The following is a 24701-nucleotide window of genomic DNA, read 5'->3' as shown; positions in this document are numbered from 1 at the left end:
GAATATTTGTGTCCTACCAAACTCGTATGTTGAAACCCTAAGGCCAATATGATATCATAGTATTAGGAGATGGGGCCTTTGGGAGGTGATTAGGTCACAACAGTGGAGCCTTTATGAATGGAATTAACGCTCTTATAGAAGAGACCTCACAGAGCTCTCTCACCCACTTTTTCTGCAGGGTTGCTGGGAGAAGACAGTTGTTGACGAACCAGGAAGTAGGTCTCACCAGACACAGAATCTGCTGTTGCCTTCATTTCGGACTTCCCAGCCTCCAGGACTATGAGAAATACGTGTTTGTTGTTTAAGCACCCAGTCTATGGTGTTTTGTTACGGCAGCCCAAACTGACTAGGACAGGGATTTGTGCACATGTTAGAAAATTGATGTCCCCTAGTCAGGGACTGTCTGTATTTTAGGTAGAGTAGGAAGAAGTAGGGTCAAAACAAAAGATGGAAGATTGGAATAAAATGAGAAAACACTTTATTCTTAGATTTGAAAATACCAGATTGGTTTGTCAAAGGGTGCGTGTGTGTGTGTGTGTGTGTGTGTAGCATGTGCTCAAAGTCTTTATGCAGTTTAAGCTTCACTAACTTCAGAAAAATAAGTGCTACAGACTTATCCTCAAGATCTCGTGAAAGTTTAATTATTTACATTTATTTTATAGTAACTTTAGTTTTGTGAATGTTGAACAATGAAGTCTTCATTTTAATTATTTGAGTCAGCCCCTCTGACTGAAGATGGTAACGGCTGACTGCAACAAAAAGCAAAATTCCCTATTCAACATTCACAAAACTGGATAAAAGAACTTTTAAGTTCTTTAGAACTGGGTTTGCGTAGTGAAAAGATTCTATAGGAAAGATGGATTTAAGGACATATATGATCCTGAGTATAAATGTGTGGGTACAAGCAAAAATTCCAGACAGTATTTCAGACACTTAAGGCAGTGGAATTGGTGAGACCCAGGTCAAGGTTCTACCAAACAGTAGAGGGGACCCAGGTAGTATCTGGGTTACCGATGGGACAAGCAGAAAATTTCATTACTGTAAATATATGAAACCATGAAAGGATGGAGTTGGAAAATAGGATGGCAGGGTAGGGCAGAGGGACCTGGAAGGCCCAGCAGGGGCGGAAGGGGTTGCTGGACTGGTGGGTGGGGGAGGGGCCGTGGACACACCCTCTCCATGTTGTCCCCTCCCCCACACTCAGAAACCCTTTGTGACTCTTCAGTGCTCTGTGATGCAGGCCTGGGACTGCTCAATAACTTCAGTAACTTCAAGCAGCCTTGTGATTCAGAAAACGGAATTCAGAAAATGGAACGCTCTCTCATTTTTGAACAGCTTACTGACCCATGTCCGAGCTGTGACTCAACATCCTTGGATACTGACCCAAACCTCGTCGTCCTGTGCGGGTTGGGGTTGCTTCTTCTGTTCCTGTGGTACCTGGTGCGCTTGCCATTTTCATCTATCTTTAGTAAAACCAAAGACATCCGAAAGGTAAGCAGCCCTGGGTGAGCCCCCAACGGAGATTCTTTATTGTTGTTTCCATTTCTATTCCCACATTTTGTGTGTGTGTGTGTGCATTTTTTTTATTAGTTTCTGCTTTATAACAAAGTGAATCAGTCATACATATACATCTGTTCCCACATCCCTTCCCTCAAGCATCTCCCTCCCTCCCACCCTCTCCATCCCACCCCTCCAGGCGGTCACAAAGCACCGACCTGGTCTCCCTGTGCTCTGCGGCTGCTTCCAGTGGAAGCCCATGTCCCATCTGAGTGTTTGGAGGACTCCAGGATAAAATCCCAAACAGTAATTCTGTGGCCCTGGGTTGGGTTATTTAGAGAGTTTGGGATCTCTGCAGGAGAACAGAGTTCCCCATTGCTTGATCATGCCTCACATTCTCATGTCAGGCATCACTCGACAAAGCCTTCCTTTGTGCTGGGCTGATCAGAGCAGCAATGCTGAGCCTCTGACCATAGGCTGGAGCCTGAGCTCCAGGATACAGGGTCTTATCTGAGGGACATGGACGTAACTGTTGGCCTCAGATGCTAGGCCCTCCTTGGGCAGATGACTTCTGACTGAGAATATCAAGTGTGGACCTCATAGTCGAAAGTCCTTCTTTGAGTTTGTCAAAGAAGAAAAAAATGGAAAGCATTTTAAACCTTTAAAATTGATAAAAAGAAGGAACATAAAGTTCTGTTAATTAAAAGAGAGTCATATTATTCATGGATAATGAATATCTGAGTTTCCTAGAGAAGAGTGAGAGAAATGAGCCCCAGCCCTTCATTCTTTTCTTTTGTTCTCAGCATCAGGGCAGAGCCAAGAGGAGAAGGAAAGGTGGAACACCAAAAGGTAAGGTTCTGCCTATCCCACCTGAACTCTCCAAGGGTGACCCTTCCTGCCTTTTCCAGGAGATCCAAGGTCCCTGATCTCTGAGGATGTCAACTGCTAGGTACAGTTTCTCTCAGAGACCAGAGTTCTAAGAGGAGAGGCTTGTGGGAAGGCAGTCAGAGCCTGAGACACTTCTCAGATTCCCTGCTCTGCTCATCGCTGGGCATAAAGCAGTGATGGACCTGGGCAATGGGTGTTTCCCAACAGGTGGCCAGGTGAGATGTCAAGAGTCAGAACTTCTGTGTCCTGACTTTGTAAAAGTCCTTTGACTTCCTGGATGATCAGATCCCTCTCTAAGGCAACACTGATCTCTGGGCTTCACATGGTGGTTTTGAGCATCACATGAGATAAAATGCATGTGAAAGTACTTTACAAGAAGCAACATACACATGTTAATATCACTGACCATTTGACCTCATCTACTAATTCTTGGGTCTTTCAGAGTCTAATATCCCAAGGGTTTCCCATAAGGGGACTCCTTTATTATCCCTATGCTTCTACCTTCATTACATATAACCCACTCTCCTGGTTTCTCAGGTTGGAGATGTCACCAGACAGAAACAGAGGAGAAAACGCAGCTGATTTCTATTCTGAAAAGGTGACTCTTTCCCCTTCTTTCCTGATCCCCCCTTAGCATGTTCTATGCAATTCCAGGGATTCAGTGCAACCTGCTGTAGTCATGGCAGGGGGTAGCATAGGAATGAGTATGTGATGAAGGCCTTGAGGTGAGGGCTACTGAGCATGTTGTGAACTCATGGATGTGGAGCAATGTGAAGGGGCAGCAGGCTTCCAGTGACCCCACCCCTGCCAGGCCAGCAGGTCCCCCTTTCCTTGTTCTGGTCCTGGTTGCACCTTTGTACTTCCTGTCTTCTGCAGCACCCTGGGCCGGCACGATGACACCACCCACTTGCGTCAACTCTTATGTCCAGACCCCTTCTGTGAGGTGTGTAATAATGCAACTGCTGAGGTCAGTCGGCTGCTACTCCCAGAGGCCCTGGAAGATTCTACTTCCTCTGTGTCCCCGTTGGCTTCCACAGCTTCTGTGACTGAGTCATCGTTTACTCTGTCCCCTGCCTTCTCAACAGTCCCTCCAAGGGACCTAACACCAGCCTCTCTGCTTGAGCCTACCACACTGCCCACCTCCGTTCTCTCCCCTAACCCAATGACCCCCTTAGTTGACTCTTTTTCACCCACCCCATTGGGTCATTCTATGGCACCAGAGCCTTTTCCTTCCTTGGATTCCAAATTCCCTGTGGACTACTCCCCACCCCAACCCCTTGCCTTTCCCCGTCTCCTACCACGTGACACTCAGACAGCAGGTCCTGTTTTCCCACGAGAGGCCACTTTGTCTCCGGATACCGTTTTCTCTCTTGACCCCACCCTTTCCCAAGATATCAACCCCTTACCAGATTTGTCCCAGGCAATGAATCACCCCGATTCTTTTGCTTGTCATCATGCACCACCAGCTCTGTCTGTTTCACCACAGCCAGACTGCACTTTATCTGTCACTCAATCTAAATCAATTGCCATCTTACTGAAGCCAGTTCCTGAGAACTCACTTCCAGAAAGCCCTGGTGTAACGTTCCAGCTAGAGGAAGATGTGGGGAAAGGTCTGGGACACAGCCTAGAGAATGGCTCAAAAGATCACCTGTTGAATGACCCAAAGAGCTCTTCAGGTAAGGATCTGGGGTATGACTCTGAGAAAGACCTAAACAGTCAAATGGTGAGTCTCTCAGAGAAAAATTCAAGGGTGTCAGCAAAGAGTCTAAGTCGGAGACAACTTGAAAATGTCCTAAAAGTACATTTGAGCAAGAAGTTGGAGGACATACATGAGGGTCGGCTCCCTGAGACTGTGCATAATTCATGGCATGCTATCAAGCAAACATTGCTTCTTTCTGTGAAATCCCACACCCAAACAAAACAGAGAAGTTTGCCCTCATCAGTGGGTGAGGCCTACCCCCTGAATACCTTCCAGGACCTGACTTTGGTTGATTCCAGTCCACAACAGATGCTGGAAGCCCATATTAAAAGGTTTCCTATGAGGATGTTGTGGGCCCTTCCCCGCAAGGTCCTTGAATCCATACAGATCTTTAAATTGAAAGATGCCTCATGCCAGTCCTTGTCTCATGCCAACTTGCCCTCCTCAACCAATGTGATTTCTGAGGCAGACTCCAAATCTGGGAGCTTCAAGTCCTTGAGAGGAAGCTCTGCATCTCTCCATGGAGACAAAGTGGGAACAACAAATTCAGCCCCTGACCTGGATCGTTCTCTCCCTGCCACCTCACCTGTGGGCAAAGGAGGACAGAGGGTCCTGAGACAACCACGCTCTGATGTCAACCGTGGGCTGGCAGAGGGTGTTCAGAGAATTAAGGATGTCAGACAGACTCGTCTGCCTGTCTCCCTCTGCATCACAGGGAAAGCAGGTCATAGACAGACTCAACTAGACAACAGATATCCCCAAAAGCTGCTTGCAAAGCAAGCTGGGCCCTATGAGCCAAAGCGTAAGAGTGTGAGTTCCAGTGATAAAGGAGAAATGCAACAGGGCAAAAAGGTGGAGAAGTCAGAACCTGTTTCAATGCCCAGATGGTCTAGGGAGGTATTCACGGCTGAGGAGCTTGACACTCTTCAATTAAAAACTAGTGACATGTTGGCAACTAGCAAGCCAGGGAGCTCCCAAATGATAAATGTGAATGAGAATAAAGTAGAAACTACCGTGACCACTGGAAGCCCCCCACCCAAATTACCAGTTCCCCAAGATCCTAAATCATTAGACCTTAAAGAACAACTGTTCAGTGAGTTGAACTTTAAACTGGAGAACAGGGAGCATAGCCAGGCTCAAGGCCAACCCACTGACACATCCCTTGCTTCAGATAACTTGACTAACGAGGCCTCACTGACTCATGCCCAGGGTGTCTCAGGTGGGGACATGGGAGCTTCCCAGGTGCTGCATGTCCATTTGGAGGACAGAGGAATCAGGATGGAGCAGCAGCAGGAACCTTGGGTCCCTAAGCATGCCTTAAGGAGGTGCCAGGATAAGAATTTCCCACCAACTGCAAAGAGAGTGAGCCCTCTGGAGCCCAAGGCAGAAGAGCTTGATCGAGGGGATAAAGGGTTCGGGACATCCCAACTTAGGAGGAAGCGTTTCCCTACTCAGGAGATGGTACTAGAGAAGACACTTGCGAGCAAGTCTTCCCAGATGCTATCACAGAAGGGACAGCCTCTTCCTGAAGGCCATATCAGAAAAAGAATGAAGCACTTCTTGCAATGGCTTTTTTCTGGGATAAAATACAAAAGGCAAGAAGATGCCCAGGAAAAGGGCAGCCCCATATCAACTGTGCAGAACAGAGGCCTAGTTAAAAGTAGAACTGCCTTGACTGGGACAACTGAAGCTCAGAAAATCGCGACAGGCATCAGGAAGTTCCTAGATGAGAAACCGGGGTGTCAGTATGCAATGGATGTCACCTACTCTCAAGAGCCCCTTCCTTCCCCAGTGCAGTTTAGGAAAACTCAGCAAAAGGCGCAAGTGCAGGTCTGGACAGAGCCTGTCCAGGGGCATCCTTTCAACCACAGGGCTCCCTCCTGTAAACTGACAAATATCAAGTCCTGCCATCAAGAAGCTATCTTTGCTGGCCACAGTTATCCTCCAAGTAGTACAAGACAGATCAGAGATAAGAAGAGACACTCCCAGAAAGTTGTGGCATTCAAGGACCAGCGACTGTGTCACAAACATCCCCCACCAGTGTCCCACAGGGAGCCTGTGCCCCATCCAAGCCCCACCCGCAGGCGTCAAGCTGGCCAGGCACCCACCACTGCGCTCAGCACTGCTGAAGGCCCTGTGTTCAGACATCTGTCTCTACTGTCTAGACAGAAAACACTTCCACAGAATTTCCAGGGATGAAGACTTCCCATCCAGAAATAACTCCTTCCTTGTAGAGATTATTGATTCTCCCCAATAAATATTTATCTAATAATAGTGTATCTTTTTTGTGTACTGTGTACTGTGTTGGGGGCATGGGTTTTGGGTAACTCAGGGCTTATGTGTAAGGGAAAGGAAGGAGATAGTTCAGCTCTTACTGATTGCTTCCTTTGGCTTTGGCTAAAAGGTGACCAGTCCTCTGGAGTTCTTGCTGAGAAATAGATATTGTGCCCCTTCCACCCCCGCCACCCCACCCCCGCCCCGCCCTGCCCGAAAGCCCATTTCCTCCCTGATGAAATTTGAGGAGGTGGGCTTTGTCTTCTGCCACTTAGCTTAGCCTTAATGAACATGTATAGCAGCCCACATCTCCCCCATCACTGAATGTTTTATATCCTTTAGAGAAGTAGGGGAGATAGGTCTTTTGTGGAAAATGTCAGAGTCAATTGCTGATAAGCATGACTCGGCAGTGTGCCCTCCCTTTGGGAGCAGCAAAGACAAACCAAAGGAGCTGCATGTGCATCAGCAGCCCCCATATCCTAAGACCCTGGAGGACCATTTACAGCAAAAACCTATCCAGTTCTTCTGGGGTCTCCCGTCTCTGCACAGCGAGTCCTTGCCCTCTGCTGTTCATGTCTTGGCTGACAGTTCCTCAGTCTTTATTTTCAATGGAAACTCGAATGTCTCCACAGGCCAAGAATCACCAGTGCTTCCCGATCCCCTGCCTCTGTCCTTGCCTGAGATTCAGCCTGAACCCTTGCCTCAAACCCTGCCTCAATCTCAGCCCCTACCTCTCACTCAGGTCCAGTCCCAGGCCGACCCTCAATCCCCACTCCCAGGCATACCATCTGATCTTCTACCCCAGATTAGGATCTGTGGAGTAAGTCTCCACAGACCTCAGGAGGAGTCAGAGTCTCCCTCCTCATCTGAAATTCAACAGCTGGAATGGAACATTTTGCAGAAACAACAGGAAAATTTGTGGGGTTTACCCTCTGTGGTCCAAAGATCTCGGGAAGACTTTTGTCCATCAGCTCCTAACACTCCTCGCCACTGGGCCCCCCAGGCCCACGTTTCAATCTCCGTCCTTCCTGGGGAGTTTCCTCTCAGTGATGAACTTCGGAAGAAACTAGAGCATCACCTTCGAAAGAGGTTCATCCAGCACGAGTGGGGCCTGCCCCACAGAATCTACGAGTCTGTGTCACTGAGATTGCCTCCAAATGGTTTTTCAGAGGCATCTGAGTCGGAGAGCAATAATGGAGTCTCACTGACCTCTGTGTTTAAGGGTCAGAGCAGCAAAAATGTAAATGTTGGATTGAGCCAAACTGGAAGCTTCCATGAGAGGAGCTCAGAAATGTTCCAGCTAGAGGAAGATGTGGGGAAAGATCTGGGACACAGCCTAGAGAATGGCCCAAAAGATCACCTGTTGAATGACCCAAAGAGCTCTTCAGGTAAGGATCTGGGGTATGACTCTGAGAAAGACCTAAACAGTCAGATGGTGAGTCTCTCAGAGAAAAATTCAAGGGTGTCAGCAAAGAGTCTAAGTCGGAGACAACTTGAAAATGTCCTAAAAGTACATTTGAGCAAGAAGTTGGAGGACATACATGAGGGTCGGCTCCCTGAGACTGTGCGTAATTCATGGCATGCTATCAAGCAAACATTGCTTCTTTCTGTGAAATCCCACACCCAAACAAAACAGAGAAGTTTGCCCTCATCAGTGGGTGAGGCCTACCCCCTGAATACCTTCCAGGACCTGACTTTGGTTGATTCCAGTCCACAACAGATGCTGGAAGCCCATATTAAAAGGTTTCCTATGAGGATGTTGTGGGCCCTTCCCCGCAAGGTCCTTGAATCCATACAGATCTTTAAATTGAAAGATGCCTCATGCCAGTCCTTGTCTCATGCCAACTTGCCCTCCTCAACCAATGTGATTTCTGAGGCAGACTCCAAATCTGGGAGCTTCAAGTCCTTGAGAGGAAGCTCTGCATCTCTCCATGGAGACAAAGTGGGAACAACAAATTCAGCCCCTGACCTGGATCGTTCTCTCCCTGCCACCTCACCTGTGGGCAAAGGAGGACAGAGGGTCCTGAGACAACCACGCTCTGATGTCAACCGTGGGCTGGCAGAGGGTGTTCAGAGAATTAAGGATGCCAGACAGACTCGTCTGCCTGTCTCCCTCTGCATCACAGGGAAAGCAGGTCATAGACAGACTCAACTAGACAACAGATATCCCCAAAAGCTGCTTGCAAAGCAAGCTGGGCCCTATGAGCCAAAGCGTAAGAGTGTGAGTTCCAGTGATAAAGGAGAAATGCAACAGGGCAAAAAGGAGGAGAAGTCAGAACCTGTTTCAATGCCCAGATGGTCTAGGGAGGTATTCACGGCTGAGGAGCTTGACACTCTTCAATTAAAAACTAGTGACATGTTGGCAACTAGCAAGCCAGGGAGCTCCCAAATGATAAATGTGAATGAGAATAAAGTAGAAACTACCATGACCACTGGAAGCCCCCCACCCAAATTACCAGTTCCCCAAGATCCTAAATCATTAGACCTTAAAGAACAACTGTTCAGTGAGTTGAACTTTAAACTGGAGAACAGGGAGCATAGCCAGGCTCAAGGCCAACCCACTGACACATCCCTTGCTTCAGATAACTTGACTTACGAGGCCTCACTGACTCATGCCCAGGGTGTCTCAGGTGGGGACATGGGAGCTTCCCAGGTGCTGCATGTCCATTTGGAGGACAGAGGAATCAGGATGGAGCAGCAGCAGGAACCTTGGGTCCCTAAGCATGCCTTAAGGAGGTGCCAGGATAAGAATTTCCCACCAACTGCAAAGAGAGTGAGCCCTCTGGAGCCCAAGGCAGAAGAGCTTGATCGAGGGGATAAAGGGTTCGGGACATCCCAACTTAGGAGGAAGCGTTTCCCTACTCAGGAGATGGTACTAGAGAAGACACTTGCGAGCAAGTCTTCCCAGATGCTATCACAGAAGGGACAGCCTCTTCCTGAAGGCCATATCAGAAAAAGAATGAAGCACTTCTTGCAATGGCTTTTTTCTGGGATAAAATACAAAAGGCAAGAAGATGCCCAGGAAAAGGGCAGCCCCATATCAACTGTGCAGAACAGAGGCCTAGTTAAAAGTAGAGCTGCCTTGACTGGGACAACTGAAGCTCAGAAAACCGCGACAGGCATCAGGAAGTTCCTAGATGAGAAACCGGGGTGTCAGTATGCAATGGATGTCACCTACTCTCAAGAGCCCCTTCCTTCCCCAGTGCAGTTTAGGAAAACTCAGCAAAAGGCGCAAGTGCAGGTCTGGACAGAGCCTGTCCAGGGGCATCCTTTCAACCACAGGGCTCCCTCCTGTAAACTGACAAATATCAAGTCCTGCCATCAAGAAGCTATCTTTGCTGGCCACAGTTATCCTCCAAGTAGTACAAGACAGATCAGAGATAAGAAGAGACACTCCCAGAAAGTTGTGGCATTCAAGGACCAGCGACTGTGTCACAAACATCCCCCACCAGTGTCCCACAGGGAGCCTGTGCCCCATCCAAGCCCCACCCGCAGGCGTCAAGCTGGCCAGGCACCCACCACTGCGCTCAGCACTGCTGAAGGCCCTGTGTTCAGACATCTGTCTCTACTGTCTAGACAGAAAACACTGCCCCAGAATTTCCAGGGATGAAGACTTCCCATCCAGAAATAACTCCTTCCTTGTAGAGATTATTGATTCTCCCCAATAAATATTTATCTAATAATAGTGTATCTTTTTTGTGTACTGTGTACTGTGTTGGGGGCATGGGTTTTGGGTAACTCAGGGCTTATGTGTAAGGGAAAGGAAGGAGATAGTTCAGCTCTTACTGATTGCTTCCTTTGGCTTTGGCTAAAAGGTGACCAGTCCTCTGGAGTTCTTGCTGAGAAATAGATATTGTGCCCCTTCCACCCCCGCCACCCCACCCCCGCCCCGCCCCAAAGCCCATTTCCTCCCTGATGAAATTTGAGGAGGTGGGCTTTGTCTTCTGCCGCTTAGCTTAGCCTTAATGAACATGTATAGCAGCCCACATCTCCCCCGTCACTGAATGTTTTATATCCTGTAGAGAAGTAGGGGAGATAGGTCTTTTATGGAAAATGTCAGAGTCAATTGCTGATAAGCATGACTCGGCAGTGTGCCCTCCCTTTTGGAGCAGCAAAGACAAACCAAAGGAGCTGCATGTGCATCAGCAGCCCCCATATCCTAAGACCCTGGAGGACCATTTACAGCAAAAACCTATCCAGTTCTTCTGGGGTCTCCCGTCTCTGCACAGCGAGTCCTTGCCCTCTGCTGTTCATGTCTTGGCTGACAGTTCCTCAGTCTTTATTTTCAATGGAAACTCGAATGTCTCCACAGGCCAAGAATCACCAGTGCTTCCCGATCCCCTGCCTCTGTCCTTGCCTGAGATTCAGCCTGAACCCTTGCCTCAAACCCTGCCTCAATCTCAGCCCCTACCTCTCACTCAGGTCCAGTCCCAGGCCGACCCTCAATCCCCACTCCCAGGCATACCATCTGATCTTCTACCCCTGATTAGGATCTGTGGAGTAAGTCTCCACAGACCTCAGGAGGAGTCAGAGTCTCCCTCCTCATCTGAAATTCAACAGCTGGAATGGAACATTTTGCAGAAACAACAGGAAAATTTGTGGGGTTTACCCTCTGTGGTCCAAAGATCTCGGGAAGACTTTTGTCCATCAGCTCCTAACACTCCTCACCACTGGGCCCCCCAGGCCCACGTTTCAATCTCCGTCCTTCCTGGGGAGTTTCCTCTCAGTGATGAACTTCGGAAGAAACTAGAGCATCACCTTCGAAAGAGGTTCATGCAGCACGAGTGGGGCCTGCCCCACAGAATCTACGAGTCTGTGTCACTGAGATTGCCTCCAAATGGTTTTTCAGAGGCATCTGAGTCGGAGAGCAATAATGGAGTCTCACTGACCTCTGTGTTTAAGGGTCAGAGCAGCAAAAATGTAAATGTTGGATTGAGCCAAACTGGAAGCTTCCATGAGAGGAGCTCAGAAATGTTCCAGCTAGAGGAAGATGTGGGGAAAGATCTGGGACACAGCCTAGAGAATGGCCCAAAAGATCACCTGTTGAATGACCCAAAGAGCTCTTCAGGTAAGGATCTGGGGTATGACTCTGAGAAAGACCTAAACAGTCAGATGGTGAGTCTCTCAGAGAAAAATTCAAGGGTGTCAGCAAAGAGTCTAAGTCGGAGACAACTTGAAAATGTCCTAAAAGTACATTTGAGCAAGAAGTTGGAGGACATACATGAGGGTCGGCTCCCTGAGACTGTGCGTAATTCATGGCATGCTATCAAGCAAACATTGCTTCTTTCTGTGAAATCCCACACCCAAACAAAACAGAGAAGTTTGCCCTCATCAGTGGGTGAGGCCTACCCCCTGAATACCTTCTAGGACCTGACTTTTGTTGATTCCAGTCCACAACAGATGCTGGAAGCCCATATTAAAAGGTTTCCTATGAGGATGTTGTGGGCCCTTCCCCGCAAGGTCCTTGAATCCATACAGATCTTTAAATTGAAAGATGCCTCATGCCAGTCCTTGTCTCATGCCAACTTGCCCTCCTCAACCAATGTGATTTCTGAGGCAGACTCCAAATCTGGGAGCTTCAAGTCCTTGAGAGGAAGCTCTGCATCTCTCCATGGAGACAAAGTGGGAACAACAAATTCAGCCCCTGACCTGGATCGTTCTCTCCCTGCCACCTCACCTGTGGGCAAAGGAGGACAGAGGGTCCTGAGACAACCACGCTCTGATGTCAACCGTGGGCTGGCAGAGGGTGTTCAGAGAATTAAGGATGCCAGACAGACTCGTCTGCCTGTCTCCCTCTGCATCACAGGGAAAGCAGGTCATAGACAGACTCAACTAGACAACAGATATCCCCAAAAGCTGCTTGCAAAGCAAGCTGGGCCCTATGAGCCAAAGCGTAAGAGTGTGAGTTCCAGTGATAAAGGAGAAATGCAACAGGGCAAAAAGGTGGAGAAGTCAGAACCTGTTTCAATGCCCAGATGGTCTAGGGAGGTATTCACGGCTGAGGAGCTTGACACTCTTCAATTAAAAACTAGTGACATGTTGGCAACTAGCAAGCCAGGGAGCTCCCAAATGATAAATGTGAATGAGAATAAAGTAGAAACTACCGTGACCACTGGAAGCCCCCCACCCAAATTACCAGTTCCCCAAGATCCTAAATCATTAGACCTTAAAGAACAACTGTTCAGTGAGTTGAACTTTAAACTGGAGAACAGGGAGCATAGCCAGGCTCAAGGCCAACCCACTGACACATCCCTTGCTTCAGATAACTTGACTAACGAGGCCTCACTGACTCATGCCCAGGGTGTCTCAGGTGGGGACATGGGAGCTTCCCAGGTGCTGCATGTCCATTTGGAGGACAGAGGAATCAGGATGGAGCAGCAGCAGGAACCTTGGGTCCCTAAGCATGCCTTAAGGAGGTGCCAGGATAAGAATTTCCCACCAACTGCAAAGAGAGTGAGCCCTCTGGAGCCCAAGGCAGAAGAGCTTGATCGAGGGGATAAAGGGTTCGGGACATCCCAACTTAGGAGGAAGCGTTTCCCTACTCAGGAGATGGTACTAGAGAAGACACTTGCGAGCAAGTCTTCCCAGATGCTATCACAGAAGGGACAGCCTCTTCCTGAAGGCCATATCAGAAAAAGAATGAAGCACTTCTTGCAATGGCTTTTTTCTGGGATAAAATACAAAAGGCAAGAAGATGCCCAGGAAAAGGGCAGCCCCATATCAACTGTGCAGAACAGAGGCCTAGTTAAAAGTAGAACTGCCTTGACTGGGACAACTGAAGCTCAGAAAATCGCGACAGGCATCAGGAAGTTCCTAGATGAGAAACCGGGGTGTCAGTATGCAATGGATGTCACCTACTCTCAAGAGCCCCTTCCTTCCCCAGTGCAGTTTAGGAAAACTCAGCAAAAGGCGCAAGTGCAGGTCTGGACAGAGCCTGTCCAGGGGCATCCTTTCAACCACAGGGCTTCCTCCTGTAAACTGACAAATATCAAGTCCTGCAATCAAGAAGCTATCTTTGCTGGCCACAGTTATCCTCCAAGTAGTACAAGACAGATCAGAGATAAGAAGAGACACTCCCAGAAAGTTGTGGCATTCAAGGACCAGCGACTGTGTCACAAACATCCCCCACCAGTGTCCCACAGGGAGCCTGTGCCCCATCCAAGCCCCACCCGCAGGCGTCAAGCTGGCCAGGCACCCACCACTGCGCTCAGCACTGCTGAAGGCCCTGTGTTCAGACATCTGTCTCTACTGTCTAGACAGAAAACACTTCCACAGAATTTCCAGGGATGAAGACTTCCCATCCAGAAATAACTCCTTCCTTGTAGAGATTATTGATTCTCCCCAATAAATATTTATCTAATAATAGTGTATCTTTTCTGTGTACTGTGTACTGTGTTGGGGGCATGGGTTTTGGGTAACTCAGGGCTTATGTGTAAGGGAAAGGAAGGAGATAGTTCAGCTCTTACTGATTGCTTCCTTTGGCTTTGGCTAAAAGGTGACCAGTCCTCTGGAGTTCTTGCTGAGAAATAGATATTGTGCCCCTTCCACCCCCGCCACCCCACCCCCGCCCCGCCCTGCCCGAAAGCCCATTTCCTCCCTGATGAAATTTGAGGAGGTGGGCTTTGTCTTCTGCCACTTAGCTTAGCCTTAATGAACATGTATAGCAGCCCACATCTCCCCCGTCACTGAATGTTTTATATCCTTTAGAGAAGTAGGGGAGATAGGTCTTTTGTGGAAAATGTCAGAGTCAATTGCTGATAAGCATGACTCGGCAGTGTGCCCTCCCTTTGGGAGCAGCAAAGACAAACCAAAGGAGCTGCATGTGCATCAGCAGCCCCCATATCCTAAGACCCTGGAGGACCATTTACAGCAAAAACCTATCCAGTTCTTCTGGGGTCTCCCGTCTCTGCACAGCGAGTCCTTGCCCTCTGCTGTTCATGTCTTGGCTGACAGTTCCTCAGTCTTTATTTTCAATGGAAACTCGAATGTCTCCACAGGCCAAGAATCACCAGTGCTTCCCGATCCCCTGCCTCTGTCCTTGCCTGAGATTCAGCCTGAACCCTTGCCTCAAACCCTGCCTCAATCTCAGCCCCTACCTCTCACTCAGGTCCAGTCCCAGGCCGACCCTCAATCCCCACTCCCAGGCATACCATCTGATCTTCTACCCCAGATTAGCATCTGTGGAGTAAGTCTCCACAGACCTCAGGAGGAGTCAGAGTCTCCCTCCTCATCTGAAATTCAACAGCTGGAATGGAACATTTTGCAGAAACAACAGGAAAATTTGTGGGGTTTACCCTCTGTGGTCCAAAGATCTCGGGAAGACTTTTGTCCATCAGCTCCTAACACTCCTCGCCACTGGGCCCCCCAGGCCCACGTTTCAATCTCCGTCCTTCCTGGGGAGTTTCCTCTCAGTGATGAACTTCGGAAGAAACTAGAGCATCACCTTCGAAAGAGGTTCATCCAGCACGAGTGGGGCCTGCCCCACAGAATCTACGAGTCTGTGTCACTGAGATTGCCTCCAAATGGTTTTTCAGAGGCATCTGAGTCGGAGAGCAATAATGGAGTCTCACTGACCTCTGTGTTTAAGGGTCAGAGCAGCAAAAATGTAAATGTTGGATTGAGCCAAACTGGAAGCTTCCATGAGAGGAGCTCAGAAATGTTCCAGCTAGAGGAAGATGTGGGGAAAGATCTGGGACACAGCCTAGAGAATGGCCCAAAAGATCACCTGTTGAATGACCCAAAGAGCTCTTCAGGTAAGGATCTGGGGTATGACTCTGAGAAAGACCTAAACAGTCAGATGGTGAGTCTCTCAGAGAAAAATTCAAGGGTGTCAGCAAAGAGTCTAAGTCGGAGACAACTTGAAAATGTCCTAAAAGTACATTTGAGCAAGAAGTTGGAGGACATACGTGAGGGTCGGCTCCCTGAGACTGTGCGTAATTCATGGCATGCTATCAAGCAAACATTGCTTCTTTCTGTGAAATCCCACACCCAAACAAAACAGAGAAGTTTGCCCTCATCAGTGGGTGAGGCCTACCCCCTGAATACCTTCCAGGACCTGACTTTGGTTGATTCCAGTCCACAACAGATGCTGGAAGCCCATATTAAAAGGTTTCCTATGAGGATGTTGTGGGCCCTTCCCCGCAAGGTCCTTGAATCCATACAGATCTTTAAATTGAAAGATGCCTCATGCCAGTCCTTGTCTCATGCCAACTTGCCCTCCTCAACCAATGTGATTTCTGAGGCAGACTCCAAATCTGGGAGCTTCAAGTCCTTGAGAGGAAGCTCTGCATCTCTCCATGGAGACAAAGTGGGAACAACAAATTCAGCCCCTGACCTGGATCGTTCTCTCCCTGCCACCTCACCTGTGGGCAAAGGAGGACAGAGGGTCCTGAGACAACCACGCTCTGATGTCAACCGTGGGCTGGCAGAGGGTGTTCAGAGAATTAAGGATGCCAGACAGACTCGTCTGCCTGTCTCCCTCTGCATCACAGGGAAAGCAGGTCATAGACAGACTCAACTAGACAACAGATATCCCCAAAAGCTGCTTGCAAAGCAAGCTGGGCCCTATGAGCCAAAGCGTAAGAGTGTGAGTTCCAGTGATAAAGGAGAAATGCAACAGGGCAAAAAGGTGGAGAAGTCAGAACCTGTTTCAATGCCCAGATGGTCTAGGGAGGTATTCACGGCTGAGGAGCTTGACACTCTTCAATTAAAAACTAGTGACATGTTGGCAACTAGCAAGCCAGGGAGCTCCCAAATGATAAATGTGAATGAGAATAAAGTAGAAACTACCGTGACCACTGGAAGCCCCCCACCCAAATTACCAGTTCCCCAAGATCCTAAATCATTAGACCTTAAAGAACAACTGTTCAGTGAGTTGAACTTTAAACTGGAGAACAGGGAGCATAGCCAGGCTCAAGGCCAACCCACTGACACATCCCTTGCTTCAGATAACTTGACTAACGAGGCCTCACTGACTCATGCCCAGGGTGTCTCAGGTGGGGACATGGGAGCTTCCCAGGTGCTGCATGTCCATTTGGAGGACAGAGGAATCAGGATGCAGCAGCAGCAGGAACCTTGGGTCCCTAAGCATGCCTTAAGGAGGTGCCAGGATAAGAATTTCCCACCAACTGCAAAGAGAGTGAGCCCTCTGGAGCCCAAGGCAGAAGAGCTTGATCGAGGGGATAAAGGGTTCGGGACATCCCAACTTAGGAGGAAGCGTTTCCCTACTCAGGAGATGGTACTAGCGAAGACACTTGCGAGCAAGTCTTCCCAGATCCTATCACAGAAGGGACAGCCTCTTCCTGAAGGCCATATCAGAAAAAGAATGAAGCACTTCTTGCAATGGCTTTTTTCTGGGATAAAATACAAAAGGCAAGAAGATGCCCAGGAAAAGGGCAGCCCCATATCAACTGTGCAGAACAGAGGCCTAGTTAAAAGTAGAGCTGCCTTGACTGGGACAACTGAAGCTCAGAAAATCGCGACAGGCATCAGGAAGTTCCTAGATGAGAAACCGGGGTGTCAGTATGCAATGGATGTCACCTACTCTCAAGAGCCCCTTCCTTCCCCAGTGCAGTTTAGGAAAACTCAGCAAAAGGCGCAAGTGCAGGTCTGGACAGAGCCTGTCCAGGGGCATCCTTTCAACCACAGGGCTTCCTCCTGTAAACTGACAAATATCAAGTCCTGCAATCAAGAAGCTATCTTTGCTGGCCACAGTTATCCTCCAAGTAGTACAAGACAGATCAGAGATAAGAAGAGACACTCCCAGAAAGTTGTGGCATTCAAGGACCAGCGACTGTGTCACAAACATCCCCCACCAGTGTCCCACAGGGAGCCTGTGCCCCATCCAAGCCCCACCCGCAGGCGTCAAGCTGGCCAGGCACCCACCACTGCGCTCAGCACTGCTGAAGGCCCTGTGTTCAGACATCTGTCTCTACTGTCTAGACAGAAAACACTTCCACAGAATTTCCAGGGATGAAGACTTCCCATCCAGAAATAACTCCTTCCTTGTAGAGATTATTGATTCTCCCCAATAAATATTTATCTAATAATAGTGTATCTTTTCTGTGTACTGTGTACTGTGTTGGGGGCATGGGTTTTGGGTAACTCAGGGCTTATGTGTAAGGGAAAGGAAGGAGATAGTTCAGCTCTTACTGATTGCTTCCTTTGGCTTTGGCTAAAAGGTGACCAGTCCTCTGGAGTTCTTGCTGAGAAATAGATATTGTGCCCCTTCCACCCCCGCCACCCCACCCCCGCCCCGCCCTGCCCGAAAGCCCATTTCCTCCCTGATGAAATTTGAGGAGGTGGGCTTTGTCTTCTGCCACTTAGCTTAGCCTTAATGAACATGTATAGCAGCCCACATCTCCCCCGTCACTGAATGTTTTATATCCTTTAGAGAAGTAGGGGAGATAGGTCTTTTGTGGAAAATGTCAGAGTCAATTGCTGATAAGCATGACTCGGCAGTGTGCCCTCCCTTTGGGAGCAGCAAAGACAAACCAAAGGAGCTGCATGTGCATCAGCAGCCCCCATATCCTAAGACCCTGGAGGACCATTTACAGCAAAAACCTATCCAGTTCTTCTGGGGTCTCCCGTCTCTGCACAGCGAGTCCTTGCCCTCTGCTGTTCATGTCTTGGCTGACAGTTCCTCAGTCTTTATTTTCAATGGAAACTCGAATGTCTCCACAGGCCAAGAATCACCAGTGCTTCCCGATCCCCTGCCTCTGTCCTTGCCTGAGATTCAGCCTGAACCCTTGCCTCAAACCCTGCCTCAATCTCAGCCCCTACCTCTCACTCAGGTCCAGTCCCAGGCCGACCCTCAATCCCCACTCCCAGGCATACCATCTGATCTTCTACCCCAGATTAGCATCTGTGGAGTAAGTCTCCACAGACCTCAGGAGGAGTCAGAGTCTCCCTCCTCATCTGAAATTCAACAGCTGGAATGGAACATTTTGCAGAAACAACAGGAAAATTTGTGGGGTTTACCCTCTGTGGTCCAAAGATCTCGGGAAGACTTTTGTCCATCAGCTCCTAACACTCCTCGCCACTGGGCCCCCCAGGCCCACGTTTCAATCTCCGTCCTTCCTGGGGAGTTTCCTCTCAGTGATGAACTTCGGAAGAAACTAGAGCATCACCTTCGAAAGAGGTTCATCCAGCACGAGTGGGGCCTGCCCCACAGAATCTACGAGTCTGTGTCACTGAGATTGCCTCCAAATGGTTTTTCAGAGGCATCTGAGTCGGAGAGCAATAATGGAGTCTCACTGACCTCTGTGTTTAAGGGTCAGAGCAGCAAAAATGTAAATGTTGGATTGAGCCAAACTGGAAGCTTCCATGAGAGGAGCTCAGAAATGTTCCAGCTAGAGGAAGATGTGGGGAAAGATCTGGGACACAGCCTAGAGAATGGCCCAAAAGATCACCTGTTGAATGACCCAAAGAGCTCTTCAGGTAAGGATCTGGGGTATGACTCTGAGAAAGACCTAAACAGTCAGATGGTGAGTCTCTCAGAGAAAAATTCAAGGGTGTCAGCAAAGAGTCTAAGTCGGAGACAACTTGAAAATGTCCTAAAAGTACATTTGAGCAAGAAGTTGGAGGACATACATGAGGGTCGGCTCCCTGAGACTGTGCGTAATTCATGGCATGCTATCAAGCAAACATTGCTTCTTTCTGTGAAATCCCACACCCAAACAAAACAGAGAAGTTTGCCCTCATCAGTGGGTGAGGCCTACCCCCTGAATACCTTCCAGGACCTGACTTTGGTTGATTCCAGTCCACAACAGATGCTGGAAGCCCATATTAAAAGGTTTCCTATGAGGATGTTGTGGGCCCTTCCCCGCAAGGTCCTTGAATCCATACAGATCTTTAAATTGAAAGATGCCTCATGCCAGTCCTTGTCTCATGCCAACTTGCCCTCCTCAACCAATGTGATTTCTGAGGCAGACTCCAAATCTGGGAGCTTCAAGTCCTTGAGAGGAAGCTCTGCATCTCTCCATGGAGACAAAGTGGGAACAACAAATTCAGCCCCTGACCTGGATCGTTCTCTCCCTGCCACCTCACCTGTGGGCAAAGGAGGACAGAGGGTCCTGAGACAACCACGCTCTGATGTCAACCGTGGGCTGGCAGAGGGTGTTCAGAGAATTAAGGATGCCAGACAGACTCGTCTGCCTGTCTCCCTCTGCATCACAGGGAAAGCAGGTCATAGACAGACTCAACTAGACAACAGATATCCCCAAAAGCTGCTTGCAAAGCAAGCTGGGCCCTATGAGCCAAAGCGTAAGAGTGTGAGTTCCAGTGATAAAGGAGAAATGCAACAGGGCAAAAAGGTGGAGAAGTCAGAACCTGTTTCAATGCCCAGATGGTCTAGGGAGGTATTCACGGCTGAGGAGCTTGACACTCTTCAATTAAAAACTAGTGACATGTTGGCAACTAGCAAGCCAGGGAGCTCCCAAATGATAAATGTGAATGAGAATAAAGTAGAAACTACCGTGACCACTGGAAGCCCCCCACCCAAATTACCAGTTCCCCAAGATCCTAAATCATTAGACCTTAAAGAACAACTGTTCAGTGAGTTGAACTTTAAACTGGAGAACAGGGAGCATAGCCAGGCTCAAGGCCAACCCACTGACACATCCCTTGCTTCAGATAACTTGACTAACGAGGCCTCACTGACTCATGCCCAGGGTGTCTCAGGTGGGGACATGGGAGCTTCCCAGGTGCTGCATGTCCATTTGGAGGACAGAGGAATCAGGATGCAGCAGCAGCAGGAACCTTGGGTCCCTAAGCATGCCTTAAGGAGGTGCCAGGATAAGAATTTCCCACCAACTGCAAAGAGAGTGAGCCCTCTGGAGCCCAAGGCAGAAGAGCTTGATCGAGGGGATAAAGGGTTCGGGACATCCCAACTTAGGAGGAAGCGTTTCCCTACTCAGGAGATGGTACTAGCGAAGACACTTGCGAGCAAGTCTTCCCAGATCCTATCACAGAAGGGACAGCCTCTTCCTGAAGGCCATATCAGAAAAAGAATGAAGCACTTCTTGCAATGGCTTTTTTCTGGGATAAAATACAAAAGGCAAGAAGATGCCCAGGAAAAGGGCAGCCCCATATCAACTGTGCAGAACAGAGGCCTAGTTAAAAGTAGAGCTGCCTTGACTGGGACAACTGAAGCTCAGAAAACCGCGACAGGCATCAGGAAGTTCCTAGATGAGAAACCGGGGTGTCAGTATGCAATGGATGTCACCTACTCTCAAGAGCCCCTTCCTTCCCCAGTGCAGTTTAGGAAAACTCAGCAAAAGGCGCAAGTGCAGGTCTGGACAGAGCCTGTCCAGGGGCATCCTTTCAACCACAGGGCTCCCTCCTGTAAACTGACAAATATCAAGTCCTGCCATCAAGAAGCTATCTTTGCTGGCCACAGTTATCCTCCAAGTAGTACAAGACAGATCAGAGATAAGAAGAGACACTCCCAGAAAGTTGTGGCATTCAAGGACCAGCGACTGTGTCACAAACATCCCCCACCAGTGTCCCACAGGGAGCCTGTGCCCCATCCAAGCCCCACCCGCAGGCGTCAAGCTGGCCAGGCACCCACCACTGCGCTCAGCACTGCTGAAGGCCCTGTGTTCAGACATCTGTCTCTACTGTCTAGACAGAAAACACTGCCCCAGAATTTCCAGGGATGAAGACTTCCCATCCAGAAATAACTCCTTCCTTGTAGAGATTATTGATTCTCCCCAATAAATATTTATCTAATAATAGTGTATCTTTTTTGTGTACTGTGTACTGTGTTGGGGGCATGGGTTTTGGGTAACTCAGGGCTTATGTGTAAGGGAAAGGAAGGAGATAGTTCAGCTCTTACTGATTGCTTCCTTTGGCTTTGGCTAAAAGGTGAGCAGTCCTCTGGAGTTCTTGCTGAGAAATAGATATTGTGCCCCTTCCACCCCCGCCACCCCACCCCCGCCCCGCCCCAAAGCCCATTTCCTCCCTGATGAAATTTGAGGAGGTGGGCTTTGTCTTCTGCCGCTTAGCTTAGCCTTAATGAACATGTATAGCAGCCCACATCTCCCCCGTCACTGAATGTTTTATATCCTTTAGAGAAGTAGGGGAGATAGGTCTTTTATGGAAAATGTCAGAGTCAATTGCTGATAAGCATGACTCGGCAGTGTGCCCTCCCTTTTGGAGCAGCAAAGACAAACCAAAGGAGCTGCATGTGCATCAGCAGCCCCCATATCCTAAGACCCTGGAGGACCATTTACAGCAAAAACCTATCCAGTTCTTCTGGGGTCTCCCGTCTCTGCACAGCGAGTCCTTGCCCTCTGCTGTTCATGTCTTGGCTGACAGTTCCTCAGTCTTTATTTTCAATGGAAACTCGAATGTCTCCACAGGCCAAGAATCACCAGTGCTTCCCGATCCCCTGCCTCTGTCCTTGCCTGAGATTCAGCCTGAACCCTTGCCTCAAACCCTGCCTCAATCTCAGCCCCTACCTCTCACTCAGGTCCAGTCCCAGGCCGACCCTCAATCCCCACTCCCAGGCATACCATCTGATCTTCTACCCCTGATTAGGATCTGTGGAGTAAGTCTCCACAGACCTCAGGAGGAGTCAGAGTCTCCCTCCTCATCTGAAATTCAACAGCTGGAATGGAACATTTTGCAGAAACAACAGGAAAATTTGTGGGGTTTACCCTCTGTGGTCCAAAGATCTCGGGAAGACTTTTGTCCATCAGCTCCTAACACTCCTCACCACTGGGCCCCCCAGGCCCACGTTTCAATCTCCGTCCTTCCTGGGGAGTTTCCTCTCAGTGATGAACTTCGGAAGAAACTAGAGCATCACCTTCGAAAGAGGTTCATGCAGCACGAGTGGGGCCTGCCCCACAGAATCTACGAGTCTGTGTCACTGAGATTGCCTCCAAATGGTTTTTCAGAGGCATCTGAGTCGGAGAGCAATAATGGAGTCTCACTGACCTCTGTGTTTAAGGGTCAGAGCAGCAAAAATGTAAATGTTGGATTGAGCCAAACTGGAAGCTTCCATGAGAGGAGCTCAGAAATGTTCCAGCTAGAGGAAGATGTGGGGAAAGATCTGGGACACAGCCTAGAGAATGGCCCAAAAGATCACCTGTTGAATGACCCAAAGAGCTCTTCAGGTAAGGATCTGGGGTATGACTCTGAGAAAGACCTAAACAGTCAGATGGTGAGTCTCTCAGAGAAAAATTCAAGGGTGTCAGCAAAGAGTCTAAGTCGGAGACAACTTGAAAATGTCCTAAAAGTACATTTGAGCAAGAAGTTGGAGGACATACATGAGGGTCGGCTCCCTGAGACTGTGCGTAATTCATGGCATGCTATCAAGCAAACATTGCTTCTTTCTGTGAAATCCCACACCCAAACAAAACAGAGAAGTTTGCCCTCATCAGTGGGTGAGGCCTACCCCCTGAATACCTTCTAGGACCTGACTTTTGTTGATTCCAGTCCACAACAGATGCTGGAAGCCCATATTAAAAGGTTTCCTATGAGGATGTTGTGGGCCCTTCCCCGCAAGGTCCTTGAATCCATACAGATCTTTAAATTGAAAGATGCCTCATGCCAGTCCTTGTCTCATGCCAACTTGCCCTCCTCAACCAATGTGATTTCTGAGGCAGACTCCAAATCTGGGAGCTTCAAGTCCTTGAGAGGAAGCTCTGCATCTCTCCATGGAGACAAAGTGGGAACAACAAATTCAGCCCCTGACCTGGATCGTTCTCTCCCTGCCACCTCACCTGTGGGCAAAGGAGGACAGAGGGTCCTGAGACAACCACGCTCTGATGTCAACCGTGGGCTGGCAGAGGGTGTTCAGAGAATTAAGGATGCCAGACAGACTCGTCTGCCTGTCTCCCTCTGCATCACAGGGAAAGCAGGTCATAGACAGACTCAACTAGACAACAGATATCCCCAAAAGCTGCTTGCAAAGCAAGCTGGGGCCAGATATGAGCCAAAGCGTAAGAGTGTGAGTTCCAGTGATAAAGGAGAAATGCAACAGGGCAAAAAGGTGGAGAAGTCAGAACCTGTTTCAATGCCCAGATGGTCTAGGGAGGTATTCACGGCTGAGGAGCTTGACACTCTTCAATTAAAAACTAGTGACATGTTGGCAACTAGCAAGCCAGGGAGCTCCCAAATGATAAATGTGAATGAGAATAAAGTAGAAACTACCGTGACCACTGGAAGCCCCCCACCCAAATTACCAGTTCCCCAAGATCCTAAATCATTAGACCTTAAAGAACAACTGTTCAGTGAGTTGAACTTTAAACTGGAGAACAGGGAGCATAGCCAGGCTCAAGGCCAACCCACTGACGCATCCCTTGCTTCAGATAACTTGACTAACGAGGCCTCACTGACTCATGCCCAGGGTGTCTCAGGTGGGGACATGGGAGCTTCCCAGGTGCTGCATGTCCATTTGGAGGACAGAGGAATCAGGATGCAGCAGCAGCAGGAACCTTGGGTCCCTAAGCATGCCTTAAGGAGGTGCCAGGATAAGAATTTCCCACCAACTGCAAAGAGAGTGAGCCCTCTGGAGCCCAAGGCAGAAGAGCTTGATCGAGGGGATAAAGGGTTCGGGACATCCCAACTTAGGAGGAAGCGTTTCCCTACTCAGGAGATGGTACTAGCGAAGACACTTGCGAGCAAGTCTTCCCAGATCCTATCACAGAAGGGACAGCCTCTTCCTGAAGGCCATATCAGAAAAAGAATGAAGCACTTCTTGCAATGGCTTTTTTCTGGGATAAAATACAAAAGGCAAGAAGATGCCCAGGAAAAGGGCAGCCCCATATCAACTGTGCAGAACAGAGGCCTAGTTAAAAGTAGAGCTGCCTTGACTGGGACAACTGAAGCTCAGAAAATCGCGACAGGCATCAGGAAGTTCCTAGATGAGAAACCGGGGTGTCAGTATGCAATGGATGTCACCTACTCTCAAGAGCCCCTTCCTTCCCCAGTGCAGTTTAGGAAAACTCAGCAAAAGGCGCAAGTGCAGGTCTGGACAGAGCCTGTCCAGGGGCATCCTTTCAACCACAGGGCTCCCTCCTGTAAACTGACAAATATCAAGTCCTGCCATCAAGAAGCTATCTTTGCTGGCCACAGTTATCCTCCAAGTAGTACAAGACAGATCAGAGATAAGAAGAGACACCCCCAGAAAGTTGTGGCATTCAAGGACCAGCGACTGTGTCACAAACATCCCCCACCAGTGTCCCACAGGGAGCCTGTGCCCCATCCAAGCCCCACCCGCAGGCGTCAAGCTGGCCAGGCACCCACCACTGCGCTCAGCACTGCTGAAGGCCCTGTGTTCAGACATCTGTCTCTACTGTCTAGACAGAAAACACTTCCACAGAATTTCCAGGGATGA

At 49.0% G+C, this 24701-nt stretch overlaps 1 protein-coding gene and 1 long non-coding RNA gene across 6 annotated transcripts in view; both read left to right on the top strand.

Moving 5' to 3' along the window:
• Positions 1-24701, top strand: part of LOC308610052 — a 1140458-nt gene that overhangs the window by 732758 nt on the left and 382999 nt on the right. The window lies entirely within an intron of this gene.
• LOC308610035 (spermatogenesis-associated protein 31D1-like) lies at positions 994-24701 on the top strand (the record flags this gene model as incomplete). The annotated part of the gene is given in 7 exon segments (XM_081259318.1): positions 994-1334; positions 1337-1491; positions 2301-2346; positions 2923-2983; positions 3262-3985; positions 21465-22772; positions 22776-24701. Coding segments are annotated over 7 exon segments (4320 nt in total). The 5' UTR covers positions 994-1234.

The sequence above is a fragment of the Mesoplodon bidens genome, assembly GCF_964165515.1.
Source record: "Mesoplodon bidens genome assembly, contig: HAP1_SCAFFOLD_81, whole genome shotgun sequence".
NCBI lineage: Eukaryota > Metazoa > Chordata > Mammalia > Artiodactyla > Ziphiidae > Mesoplodon > Mesoplodon bidens.
The sequence above is the reverse complement of the archived record's forward strand: the minus strand, read 5'-3'. Positions and strand labels throughout refer to the sequence as shown.